Raw genomic sequence first — 14,535 nt, forward strand, 5'->3', positions numbered from 1 at the left:
ACTGAACCATCACAGACCACCATTATCTGGAGTTCTGCTTATGGCTAGAGATGGGCGCGAACCACCAAACCGGTTCGTGGCAGTTCATTTATCAGCTGAACCTGTCGGTGTTTGGTGCTTCAATACTCTGCCTCCTCCGGTAGGCGTCCACTCAGAGGTAGCTCCCAAAGTGGGCGCCTGCCAGGGGAGGCAGGGGTTTGAAGCTCCGAATGCCTGTTTAGGCCAATAAACAAACTGGCGAACTGGCAGTTTGTGCCCACCTGTAATCATGGTGACTCATTTTCCCAATTTGGAGCAATTTCCCGGTGGGAGACCTTGAGTCGCCACTGCAGGCCAAAGATTCCTCAGAAAGATGACCCTGGAATTGCACTTCCAGAGTTGGCAGCAGACTGAACAGATGCAGTCACTGAGCTGTGGACAAGAAGCTGCCTGTGGGCTTTTCTTCTGGCTGCGCAAGTAGAACTGCAGATGAACGTACAGTGGTGCCCTGCACGACGATGATAATGCGTTCCATAGAAATCGCAATCGTCTTGTGAAAATCGTTTCCCCATTGGAATGCATTCAAAACCGTTTAATGCGTTCCAACGGGGAAAAATCATTGTCATTTTGCGAAGATTGCCCATAGGAAAGCCATTTTGCAAAGCCCCGATCAGCTGTTAAAATGGCTGTCCTGCGAAGCATCGGTCCCGAAAGCACCCGTTTTGCGAAGCGCCGATCAGTGCCAAATCGTCATCGTGCGAGAAATGGTTTGCGAGGCACGGACCCAAACATCGTCCAGCGAAAATCACCCATTGGAAACACTGTTTTGCGAATCGCTATAGCGCTCACAAAACCTCATTGTCATGCGGATTTGTCATTTTGCGAGGTCGTCGTCTAGCGGGTCACCACTGTATACAAAATCCATACGATTCTACTCTCCCTCCGGTTGTCCAACCTCACGGCCCACATCTTGCCTTGTTTATGCATCATGTGCCCAGGATAGCAGAGACAGACTTTGGTTGCAATAGTTTCAGTAGCCATCAAGCTTCTTCCTTCATCCAAGATGGCCTTCTTGGAAAAATCATTTTTACACTTCTAGAAGTCGTCAGTTGCACCGGAATAGGATAGTTGCACTTCCCCTCCCCCTGAACTGACTCTACCAACTTCCTTTTCTTTTTATAATGTCTTGACCGTTTGTTGGAATGGGGGGCACAGTGTGGCCTCTGATAGGTTTTCTGCTGGAACATAGCCCCCTGATTCTCTGAGGTTGCCTCCTTTATATATTCTGAAACTCCTATGAGACCCAGCAGATTTCCCAGTTCAGGATTATACAAGCCACAAGATTTTCATCCTGGCATGCAGCCGAGCGGTCACGGCCACAAGGAGCCAGGAGTCTCCTTTATCCTGCTGCTCTAACACTTTTTTTTGACAATGACTCCCATCATCCTTGTCTCTTGGACCCACATTTTGGGATTGATGGGAGGGGCAGTGTGAAACGTCTAGAAGGCAACTGACTGGAGAAGGCTGAACAAGGCATGCTCCTCTGTCCAACGTCACAACTATTTCTGTAATGCAGTCCTCCCAAGCAACCCTCACAGACAATGTTGTGCTGCCTGCATTTGCTGTTGCCTGCAAATCCACAACTAAGATCATGGCCACTGGTCCCATCACTTCCTGGCAAATAGAAGGGGAAGATATGGAGGCAGTGACAGATTTTACTTTCTTGGGCTCCGTGATCACTGCAGATGGTGACAGCAGCCACGAAATTAAAAGATGCCTGCTTCTTGGGAGGAAAGCAATGACAAACCTAGACAGCATCTTAAAAAGGAGAGACATCACCTTGCCAACAAAGGCCCGCATAGTCAAAGCTATGGTTTTTCCAGTAGTGATGTATGGAAGTGAGAGCTGGACTTTAAAGAAGGCTGACTGCCAAAGAATTGATGCTTTTGAACTGTGGTGCTGGAGGAGACTCTTGAGAGTCCCTTGGACTGCAAGGAGAAGAAACCTATCCGTTCTGAAGGAAATCAGCCCTGAGTGCTCACTGGAAGGACAGATCCTGAAGCTGAGGCTCCAATCCTTTGGCCATCTCATGAGAAGAGAAGACTCCCTGGAAAAGACCCTGACGTTGGGAAAGGGTGAAGGAAGAGGAGTAGGGAACGACTGAGGATGAGATGGTTGGACAGTGTCACCTAAGCGACCAGCATGAATTTGACCCAACTCTGGGAGGCAGTGGAAGACAAGAGGGCCTGGCGTGCTCTGGTTTGTGGGGTCACAAAGAGTCAGACTTAACAACTAAACAACAACAACAAATCCACACCATCAAGAGCTGATGGCAGCATCTCTGGAGGGAATAATTTGGTCGGGTTGTTTTAATTGTTATTTTCTTCTCTTCTCTGCCTCACCTTCCTTTCTGGAAGTAAAAGAGGTGCTCTACCCTGTTGACGCCAACTTCAGGAACGACCCTGCAGCACCTTTCTTTACCATAGCGAACGAGCGTTGTTGACACCAAATTTCAGCCACAGGGCGAAAGTTGGCCTCCGTCCAATCTGTGATGGGTTCAGGAGGATCCCACATGGCACTTGAAGCTGGCTCCTCCTGCTGCTCCAGCGTGTGGAAGGGTCACCTCTCTTTGCTTGACTGTCATGTATTCAGAACTAGGTTTATCTTAATCAGGCCCCTTTGGATTTGTTAATCACAAATGGAACATTTCTGATGAGTCAACGCTGCAGATCAGCATTACATTCCTGGGAGAAAGAGATGAGAGGCAAGTGTCTCACCGAGTCAGAGATGATGATGATGATGAAACAAATACAGTGGTGTCTCGCTAGACGATGATAATCCGTTCCACTGAAATCGCTGTTTAACAAAATCATTGTCTAGCGAAAAGCATTTCACCATTGGAATGCATTGAAACCTGTTTAATGCGTTCCAATGGGGAAGAATCGTCGTTGTCTAGCGAAGATCGGCCATAGGAAAGCCGCTTTGTGAACCGCCGATCAGCTGTTTAAATTGCTGTCTTGCGAAGCTTAGGTCCCGAAAACACCCGTTTTGCGAGTGCAGAGGGAGCTGTCAAAATCGTTGTCTAGCGAAAATCGACTTGCGAAGCAGGGACCAAACATTATCCAGCGAAATTCCCCCATAGGAATCACTGTTTTGTGAATCGCTATAGCAATCGCAAAAAGTCAATGTATAGCGAAAAAACCTGTCATGCGGGGTAACTGTCTAGCGAGACACCACTGTAGAACTTTTGGGGTGGGTGGGTAGCTCAATGTCCTTTAAATCAGACAACCATTCTAAGTGTTTCTCATTTCCCCTTTCCACGATCAGAGGAAAGCTTTAAAAGGCAGCCTGTTCCTCAGAGGAAAGAGCCAGGCAAGGTTCAGTGTATTGGTGGAGCGCATATTGCAATGAAGTACAAACAAACATACAGGCTGGCCATGCTAGTCCTGTAGCAGGGATTACGTGGGTAGGACATAGTGTTCATTTACAGTAGATTAGCCAGGACTGAGCTACTGGTGTGGAGTAGTAGATCGCATGATGGACTAGGACTCAAAATCATAGAATCGTTGAGTTGGAAGGGACCTATAAGGCCGTTAAGTTGAATTCCCTGCTCGATGCAGGAATCTAAACCAAAACAGATCGTGCAGATGGTTGTCCAATTTTCTCTTCAATGTCTCCAGCGTTGGAGCCACCTCTTGAAGTCATTCATTCCATTGTCATACTACCCTTGACAGTTGCTTATTCATCCTAAAACTGGCTTCCTGTAGCTTGAGCCCATTATCGCATGTCTTGCATTCTGGAATGGTTGAGAACAGATCCTGCCCCTGACTCTTTCTTAAGGTGCGATCAGATCTTCCCTCCGTCTTCTTTTCTCAAGGGTAAATATGCCCAGTTCTTTCAGTCTTTCAGGAGACCTAGGTTCAAATTCCTGCTTGGTCATGGAAATTCATGTAGGGAGTTGCCCCGGTAAAGCCACTCTTTTTAGGAACTCTGTTAGGGCTCTTGAAACTTGGTGACACATGACCGTGAGAGCAAGGAATCAGCAATTTGGCTAAATTGCCACCCTGAATGGCAAAAGGTAGAGTGGAATGGCACTGGAGTTTTGTAGGAAAGGATGCGCATGCAAGTTCCCATCCTGACACTGAAAAGCAAATTTCTGTGCTGGGGAAATGGTTTACTCTGTTCTCTGCTTGGTTTCCCGGTCGATTTTCGGTGCCTGGTTTCTGTGGGTGAATCTTGATGTTCTTGAAAAAGACAAAAAAAATCCATTGTGTATCTGCTAGGTTAGCCTAGCATTCAGAGGCAAGTCCTCATGATGATTCCTTTGGGGAGCTGAGCTCCCTCTTGGCGAACTTAACATTGAGAAGTAGTATGGCACAGCACTTAGATGGTCGAACGGACTTGGTAGATCCAGGTTCAATTCTCCGCTAAGTCACTTTGGTGATATTGGGCCAGTCACAGCCTCTCAACCTGACCTCCCCTTACAGACTTGTTATGACAATAAAAATATGGAAGAATAAAGCCACTCACACCCCCCTTGAGCTCCCCAAAACAAAGACAGGTTATAAAATGCAAAGGGCAATAAGCGAATGAGCCGATCCGAAATCTGCCTGCAATTGACCTCTTGCAACCGGAAGCGTTAACTAGCGATTTTGGCCCCCAGGACCAATCTGCCCCCATTTCCCACCACTTCACCCTGGAGCAGGAGGTCCGACCCCCAGAACGAGGAGAAGGAGAATATGCTGCCCTCCGAAAGGAAGGGTACGCTTTTCACAAGGAAGGGAAGGGAACGGGACCAAACATTTATTAGTCGGTTCACATCTAGATTTCAGTGCTTTTGAGATTTTAGTGCTTGAAGGTGAAGTCTCAGTTGCTCCATCCTAGTTACAGCCCTGGGTGGGGGATGTGGGGTATTGTTGTTCAGCAGAAGCACCGTTCCCATGCTTTGGCCCCATTGCAACATCGGTCCTGACCTCCCCCCTCCCCGTGGGCTCCACATCCCCCCCCATTCCGTGTTTCTCCAAAGCCTTCCAGGTGAATGCAGGGGTCTGGAATCTCTTTCCGGGAGGCAAAGCTCATTTCTCGGATCAGCCGAGCTCCCTGCTTCTATCTGTGAGATTGAAACCCTCGATGTTTACGGAGCCTCTTGGGAGCATCTTTTGGGTTAGAGCCGCTCCCCACCCCACCCCCCGTGGGGCAAATGCATCGGGGAGGGAGAATCGCTTGGGAATCCAGCCAGTAACGTTTTTATTTCTCGAACAAAACCAAGCAAACGATAATGAAGGCCAGGAAGCAAACAGATATGGAATGGTTTTGAGAGCGAACCCTCGGAGGCCCCTTGCAACCCACAGAAGCATTAACGCTGCTGCCTATTTCCGTGGAATTTCAGCACAGCTCCCTTGGCCTAAATGGCTTTGTGGTTGGCAGCCAAACGGATGAAGCCGATCTCATTCCTATAAATAAAAAGGCCACAAATGCAACATAACAAACACGGGTCAAATTATCTTCCTTCCCTGGCCCTCCTCCTTTTTCCTGGAGATCCGAAACCTTTGAGAGTTTTTGGCTGAGTACCTCCAGTACGAAAGAGGCTCGCAAATAAGTTGGGATGGACTGCAGAACTTGGACGAGTTACTTTTTTGGACTGCAGCTCTGATAACATCCCCAGCCACCGAGCAAGACCCAGGCAGGGTGCAGTCCCCAAGCTTAGGATCGTAGGCAGCTAAGACAGGCCTTTTTAATGCTTTGCTCACCACTGAGAAGCGCTCTGAGCGACTTTCTTCTCCGTCTCTTCCACCCATTTAGAAATGCTCATCCTTTTGGAACTTTAGCCACAGAATCTGTAGCATTGATTGGCGTGAGTACCTTTTCTTTGCGATCTGAATAGAGTCTGTCAACTGGCAGCGGAAGAATCAGCAGGAGTGAAGTATCAGCAGGGGCAGCTCTCTAACAGCACTATCAGAAGTTGGACAGCCCTCTCTTCCTTTCCCTGGTGGCCACCCTGTGCTTAACCCAACAAGGTGGGGGCCATGGAGGTCAGGTCAGGAGACGGAGAGACGGGAAAGGCCTCTGCACGTACAGCCCTTTGCACTTTAAGAGAACTTTTGCCGAAGCAAACTGCTTGGAGGTATCCAAGATTCTCCATCAGGGATGTCAAAGGTGTGAAATTTCTGGCTCTTGAGATGTCACTGGACTTCCACGTCCCTTATTCTCCACCATTGACTAGGCTGCTTAAAGGTAATGGAAGCTGGTGTCCAACCACAGTTGAAGGATCCTTAGATTGTTAGAAGGAGAGAAAGGTAAGGGTTCTACTCTATGGGGATATAGAAACTTTTCAGATGTTGCTGAACTACAACTCCCATCATTCCTAACCAGCATAGCCAATAGCACTGGAGACTGGGATTTGCTTTCCAATAGTATCTGGAGGACCCAACGCTCCCTAGAAAAGATTCCTTTTAGCAGGAGTAGCTTAAATGACAAACTATACTTGAAATTCCCTCCTCCATATACTGCTTAAAAGCACTGGAGACCTGTCTTCTTTGGTGCTGGTAATCTTGTAAACCCAGCCTAATGCAGTTTGCTTTCCACACAACCAAGATCCCTGATCAGGACCCTGGATCATCATCTTCTGTGCACGCCACAGAATTTAGGAGATGTGCTGATACTGGGGCATCTCGTGCCCTCGCGTCTTCCCAAACTCTTCCCTTGTGGAAGGAAGCCCTTTGATCTTTTGCAAATGTTTGAAAGTTGCTCCAGAATCAAAGCCTGGGGAAAAAATTCCTTTTTTTAAGATTGTGACTCCCATAATCCCCTGGCCAGCGTGCCTGTGGGATTCTTCTTCTGTTGTAGTTTGAAAAAGTTAACTTTGTCAAACTCTGGTCAAAAGCGTGCAGAAGGATATTGAGCTGCGGCTGCTTTTCTTCCCTATCTTACCAATTCTGTTGCACTGTTGCAGCTGGGCCAGTCGGTTATGCCTTCATTTTTTTTAAAAGCATGGTTCCTTTGATGAAGCTGCCTCCAGATCCAGAGTTCTAAATCCATAGTTCTTAATCCATCGTTTTTAAGAGCAATGGATTGAACCTTTCAGAGCCGAGGCAGTCAAATCTTTCTCCAAAGACTGAAAACCTTGCATTAGCTGCCAGGACTCAAAGTTACTCAAGGAGTTCTCTGCTCAAAAAGAATACTCGCCTTCTGGGCTGCTAATTATGTGGTACAAGCCAATAAAACAGTATTAAAAGTGCAGGAAGTGGCTCAGGTTGCAAGAGAGTCAGAGTCAGTGCGTTGCCTGCGGGGAGGTGGCAGGCAGGTATTTAAGGAGAAAACGGTGGGCCCCATAGCCTGCACTCTGCCCCATTGCCCCCCGTCAAAGCAAGATCCAACACTCAGTCCAGTTGGCTTTTGTATGTGGAGTGGGAGAGATGCAATTTGGTTCTTCACTTCTGGCAGAGAAAAAATAATAATATCTTGCAGCAGGCTGGCTTTGAAACCGGGAGTGTCCGGCTGAGTTTGGACAAGAGACGTATCTCTCTCGCATCACTGGATCCGGCACATCTGATCGCGGACGACCTTTGCCCGCAGCGTCTGTCCAGAAATAACAGACAAGTGGACGCGGCTGTGTGGAGTGCAAAATGTCAGCCCACTAAAGAATCTCACATCAACTGTGGGCTGTTTTTGGATTCCAGGGGTGCATGTTTTTTTTTGGTGAAATAACTTTTTTTGTGGGTGTGCTTTTGCAAACCTCAAGGTTGCCCCCAAGCCTGCTAATTTGGATAGCACAACGTTTTGGCTCCATAAAGACTTGCCTTCTGAAGAATGAGTTCGTCTGCAAGGTCCCTGTGCGAGGGAAGCCCTCTTCATGCAGCCAGGCACACCGTTCCCACAGCCAAAGGCTGAGGTCACAGCGGACAAAAGAGCAACTTAGAAATGAGCTGGGTTGGGAGGCTGTGAAGCCACACCGAATCCCCTGATATGAAACTCCTCTAAGGATCAGGAAGGGACCCATCTGTGTCTCTGTCACGGCCTCTCCAAACTCAATGCCAGGGAGATGTGTTGGGGAACAACACCCATCGCTCCCAGCCAGGTTTGGTGAACTTACTCTTGAAATGCCTTCAGCATCCTTGGAAAGCAGTGGTCCGGGGAAAGAAAATAGGAGTTTTTGACATCCTTTCTAGAAACAGTACCTTCCAGGTAAACTGATGGAAATTCGGAGGGCACTCGATTAGAGGAGGCTCCTCCAAACGACACAGTTGTTTGTGCTTTTAATTTGCCAGATGCTTCCGTTGTCTGCATTTGTGTCTGTCCTGAATCTGGGCTGAATGACTTGCCATGAAAAGGGACAGCTCCAAATGTGATAAATCCTCAGTAGAGCGCCTTTTAGCAGCTGGAGCCAGCCCTGCCATTAGGCAGAAGGAGGCGGCTGGCGCAAGCAGCAGAGGCTGGAGAGGAGGCGCTCTGGAAGTATTGCCCTCTTTGGATGTGACGTCTGTCCCGTGCCCCATAAAAACTCCTCTGCTTTTTCTCAGGGGTCAGGAAGAAGACCGTCCCCTGCCAGTTCGGTTCAGTCTATGAATAGAATGGGGATGTGTGTCAAATTATGTGCTTTGTCATAGGCCATAAAGCATTTCGAACTAGACTTCCCTGGTAACTTGAGTAGGCAGCTGAGACTGCTATTTTTTTTTAAATTTATCCTGACGTGTCCTGGAAAGATGCTCTGTTAGGGCTTCTGGATACAACGAGAAAGGCTGTTCTACTGTCAGGGAAGGCTGTATTCATGGTTGGTCCTTGAGAACGGAGTGGGTTTTATCATTGGAAGTTTGTGCCTTGTTGATACCCCACTTTTATCGCCACCATGGTGGTTCTCTGTGCTAGATAGTTCAGTGGTTTAAGTCTCTGGCTGCGGAGCCAGAGGTTGGGAGTTCGATTCCCCCCCTGGGCCTCCTTGACAGGGGCTGGACTTTGTGATCCAGAGGGTCCCTTCCGGCTCTGCAGTTCCAAGAGGGTGGTGGTGGTTGCAGTGCCCACACAAAGAAGCCTGGAGGTCTCTGGCTCTTTGATGTAGTTTCTGACCCAGCCAACCAACCAATCAACCAGCCAGCCAGCCAGGCAACCAATCAACCAACCAGCCAGCCAGCCAACCAACCAACCAACCAACTAGCCAACCAGCCAACCAACCAACTAACTAGCCAAACAGCCAGCCAGCCAACCAAATAGCCAACCAGCCAGCCAGCCAGCCAGCCAACCAACCAACCAGCCAGCCAGCCAACCAACCAACCAACCAACCAACCAACCAACCAACCAACCAACCAACCAACCAACCAACCAACCAACCAACCAACCAACCAACCAACCAACCAACCAACCAACCAACCAACCAACCAACCAAGTCTGAGAACATTTTGGCTTTCCAGCAGTCCTGGATTATATATTCTGGATGTATGGATTGTATGGCCTCTTAATCCTGCTAGGATTATTTGGTATAGAAGTTTTCAGAGTGCAGCAGCCTGGTGCAGCACTTGTGACTATTGAGAACAAGTTATTTGCTCTGATAAGTAAGGCAATCACACACATATTTTTTCCTATCCGTTTACTATTTATTAGTTCAAGAAATCTGTTTAGGAGTAGTGTTGGAGAACGGGATCTCTAAATATAGAGACGCCCGTAGAGCTGTCTGCCGTGTCTGTAGCTCTGCCTCTCTCTCTAGCCAGAATGGAAGAGCAAGAAGAAGCAGGAAGTAATTTGAGAGAGAGTAGGAAGGAAGTTTGAGTATCAGTCTAAACACAGAGCTAGAAAAGATAAGCGGGAAGAACATACCGGGGATTATATTTTCTCCTGTGTCCCACCTTTGCTCATTCAGATCACTTCTGAAAAGCATGGCGGCTCTGTTCCACCAGATCCTCCAACAGGGAGCAACCCATTCTCTGTGGAAGATCAGAGCCAGGATGTTCACCAGCACCTATTGTCTATCTCCACCTCCTTCTTTTTTTTCTCCTAAGGTACACTACTCCTGCACAGTGTGGTCCCTTTCAGTTGTCATGCCTAGCAGCTGCTCTGTAAAACGTATTCCGCATCTATTTTTATTTTTTAAAAGCTAGCCACCTGCCTTGCACAAAGTTGTCTAGGAAAGCCAGATGTACTCCTGAACCGTCCGTGTCTTTCCAAAAGATCCTAATTAACTGGAGATGCAGGTGGTTGAATGGTCCTTCTGCGTGGAACGTTTAAGCGGTACTGGGCAGAAATCCTTCCCTCGTTCTGCCCTCCGATCGCAGCCGTGTTATCTGCGTCGTCTGCCTTGCGGTTCCCACAGTTTGGCAGTGAGCGCTGACGTTGCCATAACTGAAGCAGCCCTGTCTCCAAAGAGTTGAGGGGGCATCAGCAAGTTTTTTGGGGGGAGGCAAATATTTGGATAAGTGCAAAAAGCACTGAGAGAGAGAGAGGAAAAATAATTGTAACTGGAAAGGAGAAATCCCCAAACAGGGCCAAGAAGACTGTGCAGGCTTATTATAATAGCCGAGAGCAACGGGATTTTCCACCGTCTCCTGCAGGACGAATTGTCTGCTTCATTCTGGGGCAATTCTCTCCGTTCCAGTGGAGGTGGTAGCAAGGTGGATGCTCGATGCTCAGCCCCTTCCTCCTCAGGGCTCCTAGATGCTCCCTCTTTGTTTCCTCCAATGCATGGGAGATCCTGCCAAGGGAGGTTGAGGCAATGGGGAGATCCCTGGGTCAACAGCTGATATAGAGACATTGACCCCTATGACAAGACTGGGTTGAGGGACAAGGAGGATCCTTGTACTCCCTCTGTGCGCAGCTGGCACCTACCCTTTGCTCCTGAAGACAAGGGAGGTGTAGGTGGAGAATGAGCTTGGGAATAGTATTTTGGGATAGGCGGTAGGAGAAGCGAAGCCGCTCACAAGAGAATGTATAATTACAGCTTAGGTATTTATAGCAGCTTGCTTAGTTACATCGCTCATCTTATATACAGCCCTTGTATTCTGTTATAAATGGAACCCGGTAGCTCAATGAGATGGGGCATTGGGCTGCAGACATTGGGAGTTTGAGTCTCCACTGTGCCTGGCAGGAGATGAGCCAGCCTGGGTGGCCTTGGGCGAGCTGCACATTCATCCCAGGGCACCCCCAGGAGACGGGAATGGCCAACCACTTCTGAGTATCCTCTACCTGGAAAACCCAGAAAAAGGGTCGCTGTAAGTCAGAACTGACTTGACGGCATGTAGTTACAGTGGTGCCTCACTTGACGACGTTAATCCGTTCCAGCAAAATCGCTGTTAAGCGAAATCGTCAAGCGAATTTTAAAAAACCATTGAAACGCATTGAAAACCCTTCAGTGCGTTCCAATGAGCTAAATACCTCATCATAAAGCGAGGATCCTCCATAGGGCAGCCATATTCAGGTGCCTGTATAGCGAGGAATCCGTCCTAAAGCACAGCGGGGAGCTGTTTTGCACAGCGGACGGCCATTTTAGAGCCACAGATCAGCTGTTTGAAAATAGTCTAGCGAAAAATCAGTTCCCAAAGCAGGGAACCGATCATCGTGGAGCAAATTTTTCCTATTGGAACATTGTTTTGCGATCGCAAAAGCGATTGCAAAAACCTCATCGTCAAGCGGTTTTGTCGTTTAACGAGGTAATCGTTAAGCAAGGCACCACTGTATTATTATCTTTATTGTATTTACTTAGTGGACACCAGAAAACTGAGGATGGTGCAGTGGGGTGTGTAAAATAGTATTTTGGGGGGTGGGAACAGGAGCAAAGGAGCAGGTCCCAGTCTCACAAGATGAAGACACACCAAAGTTTTGATTAGTGAGTACAACAATCTCATCTGCTACCCCCGCCAACTTCCTTCTTTGTTCTGTCTGAGCTCCAACTGAAATCCTCATAATATCCCAAGGGGAAGTAGACTTCCATAGCTGCAATATTTCGTTGTGAGCTACCCCTGCTGCAACATGATCTCCAGTTTTCTTGGTCTTAAGGCAGTCAAGGGCCATTCACTTTACCAAAGAAAGACCTGCTTCTATGGCGGGTGGCTATGACTGGTTTGTTATTCAGATGGATTGACCCACCGGGCCTGTTGTTGGACTTTTTTGGATCCTCAATGGTGGCATGTTGGCGTGGGGAGGGCTTCCAGGACTGACAACGATACTACTGCAGGAGTGTGTGTCCCCCCCCCCCCAAAGGCTTGAATCAATTTTTTAACTTCTTCTAAAAATCATGGCTCCTCCAGTAGACTGGAGGAATAGAAGGCTTATTTCGGGATCTCTTGCAACCTATTTTGTAAAGTACTAGAAAGCGACTCTTGAGGGGAAAACCCATTTCCAACCAGTTTTCGAACCATTTTAAATGTGGTGCGCCCTTCTTCGGCAACCTGTTCCTCAAAAATTCTGATTCCTTCCTTCCTCTCAGGTCACGGCACGGAGCTTCTCCTGAAAGACCCGCAGAAGGTTGGCAGAACCTCCATGGCACAGTATGGCAGTGGGATGGAGTGGGGGGGGGTTATGATCAGGACATGCAGGGGGAGCTGTTTGCAAACCCCAAGCCAAACGATTAAGTGAGTGTACGGTTTGAGCCGACAGAGCCTCGTGGTGCGCGCAGGATGATTCCCCCGCTGGACCATCAAACCTTGTGCAGAATCTCTCTCTCCACCCCCCACCCCCTACAATTCTGCCTTGTTCCTTATCTCTTTCTTACTTCCCACCCTATCAAAAAATTTTTTTTAAAAAAAAATAATTGTTTTAAAAAATCAAACAAATGTGGCATTTCTCCAAAGAGACAACCAGACATAAAAATGAGTCAGCAGCCCGTCCTCTCCCAAAGTCTTCCCCTTCTCCCCACCAGTTCCCCAGTTGGTTAACACTTCTGTTGTCTCCTTGTCTCCCCCCACCCCACCACCCCCACCCCTTCCCCCCAACCCCTGCGCTCACGACGGACAGGTGACCATCTCTGTGGATGGCATCCTCACCACGACGGGCTACACCCAAGAAGACTACACCATGCTGGGCTCGGACGACTTCTTCTACATCGGGGGGAGCCCCAACACGGCCGACTTGCCCGGCTCCCCGGTCAGCAACAACTTTATGGGATGCCTCAAAGATGTGAGTCTTTGGGAGTAGGGTGGGGTGGCCTACTGGGCGGCGGGCAGGCTTAAGCGCCCAAGGTTTGCTTGGGGAGAGGAAGCAGCTCAGAGTTGGCTTGGGGGGGGGCGTCGTCTGCCATCGGTAGCGGTGGTGGTGATGATGGAGAGGGACCTCTTCTGTCTTGGCGACTTCTCAGAGCTGGTGGGGATCTTGAAACAGGAAGGCTGGGGAGAGGGGGAGTCCGGGGGGGAAATGGTGTCCCGTTTCAGCCTGCTTCTGCTGTCTTCATTCTACAAGCCCAGATGTGAGACAGATGTGCCCCCCCCAGTCTCATCCATCTCTCACATTTATTGGGCAAAATCCAATGAAACAAAATTTTATTTATTTATTTATTAGATTTTTCTACCCCGCCCCTCTAGACAAAATGTCTACTCGGGGCGGCTTACATTGATAAAAACACATCAATATAGCATGTATAAAAAATCAGAAAAAGTACAGTTATAGCAATTAACAAAAACGTAGCAAAAGCCAAAAACAGCCTTAAGGACTGACTACAGTATTCTGTTTTAAGGTCACATTAAAATATAATAGTTAGTCTTCCAGGTGCCACCTGTTTTGTCGTCGTTCCTTTGGATTTTGCCTGATATGCCTGCGCAGGCTTAACACACCTGCCTCTTCCAAAATACATTTATTTATTTCACAAATTCATATTACAGCTGCCTCCTACAATGCCCGACGCAGCTTTAACATACGTGCCTTCAGCACTCTGAAGATCTGTGTTTTTTCTTCCTCACAGAAAGTCCTTGCAGGGCTTCAGATCTGAACTATCCCACATCATCCTCTCCCTTTGCCCTTTCTTTGGCTGAGTCATCGCCGCCGGGTGGCCAGCCTTGTGGCCATGAGCCTCTTAAGGGGTTGCGAGCTTCTGTGCTTCTCGCTCTCAAGGAGAAATCAAGGGGATTAAAAAAGAAACCTGTTTCTCCTCATCACGGCCAGAGTTCTCTGTATAAGATCTTTTTTTTTTCCTTTCCTCGTGAGAAATTTCAGGGGAAATCGTGCTGGATTTCTCAGACCTTTCTCAGACAACAGGAGAAAAATGAGGGAAGTTGAGAGACAGGAGAAGCATCTCATTTTCATGAAAAACGTGGAACTCCTACTGGGGAAAGGGGAAATCCTGGACTCTCTTCATGGTGAGACGCAGAAAGTCACCAAGTCTGGGACACGTTTAAAGTATTCCTCGCACCCAATTGTTTTATACCCGATTAGGCCAGTCTCGCCTGATAGCCACGTGCTCCCCTGTTCCAGATGTTCCTTGAAGATTTATCCAGGTGCAAACCCCTGCCAGATGGTCTGCTCCACTATCGCCTTTGAAAATCGGCCGGTATTTTCAAAGCATGATGAGATGGCAGGCTAGGAATTTGTGACTGGTTATACAGTGGTGCCTCGCTTAATGAGGATAATCCGTTCCAGTGAAAT

The 14,535-nt window shown here is 48.2% G+C and overlaps 1 protein-coding gene across 33 annotated transcripts in view; it reads left to right on the forward strand.

The window, feature by feature from the left end:
• NRXN2 (neurexin 2) overlaps positions 1 to 14,535 on the forward strand; it is a 559,504-nt gene that overhangs the window by 248,247 nt on the left and 296,722 nt on the right. For all 33 annotated transcript variants that reach the window (XM_078382060.1, XM_072984193.2, XM_078382066.1 and 30 more), the window contains one exon: positions 12,916 to 13,077. In XM_078382060.1, the coding sequence (XP_078238186.1) occupies positions 12,916 to 13,077 (162 nt within the window). The remainder of the gene's footprint in view (positions 1 to 12,915; positions 13,078 to 14,535) is intronic.

This window comes from Pogona vitticeps, chromosome 15, assembly GCF_051106095.1.
Source record: "Pogona vitticeps strain Pit_001003342236 chromosome 15, PviZW2.1, whole genome shotgun sequence".
Classification (NCBI taxonomy): Eukaryota; Metazoa; Chordata; class Lepidosauria; order Squamata; family Agamidae; genus Pogona; species Pogona vitticeps.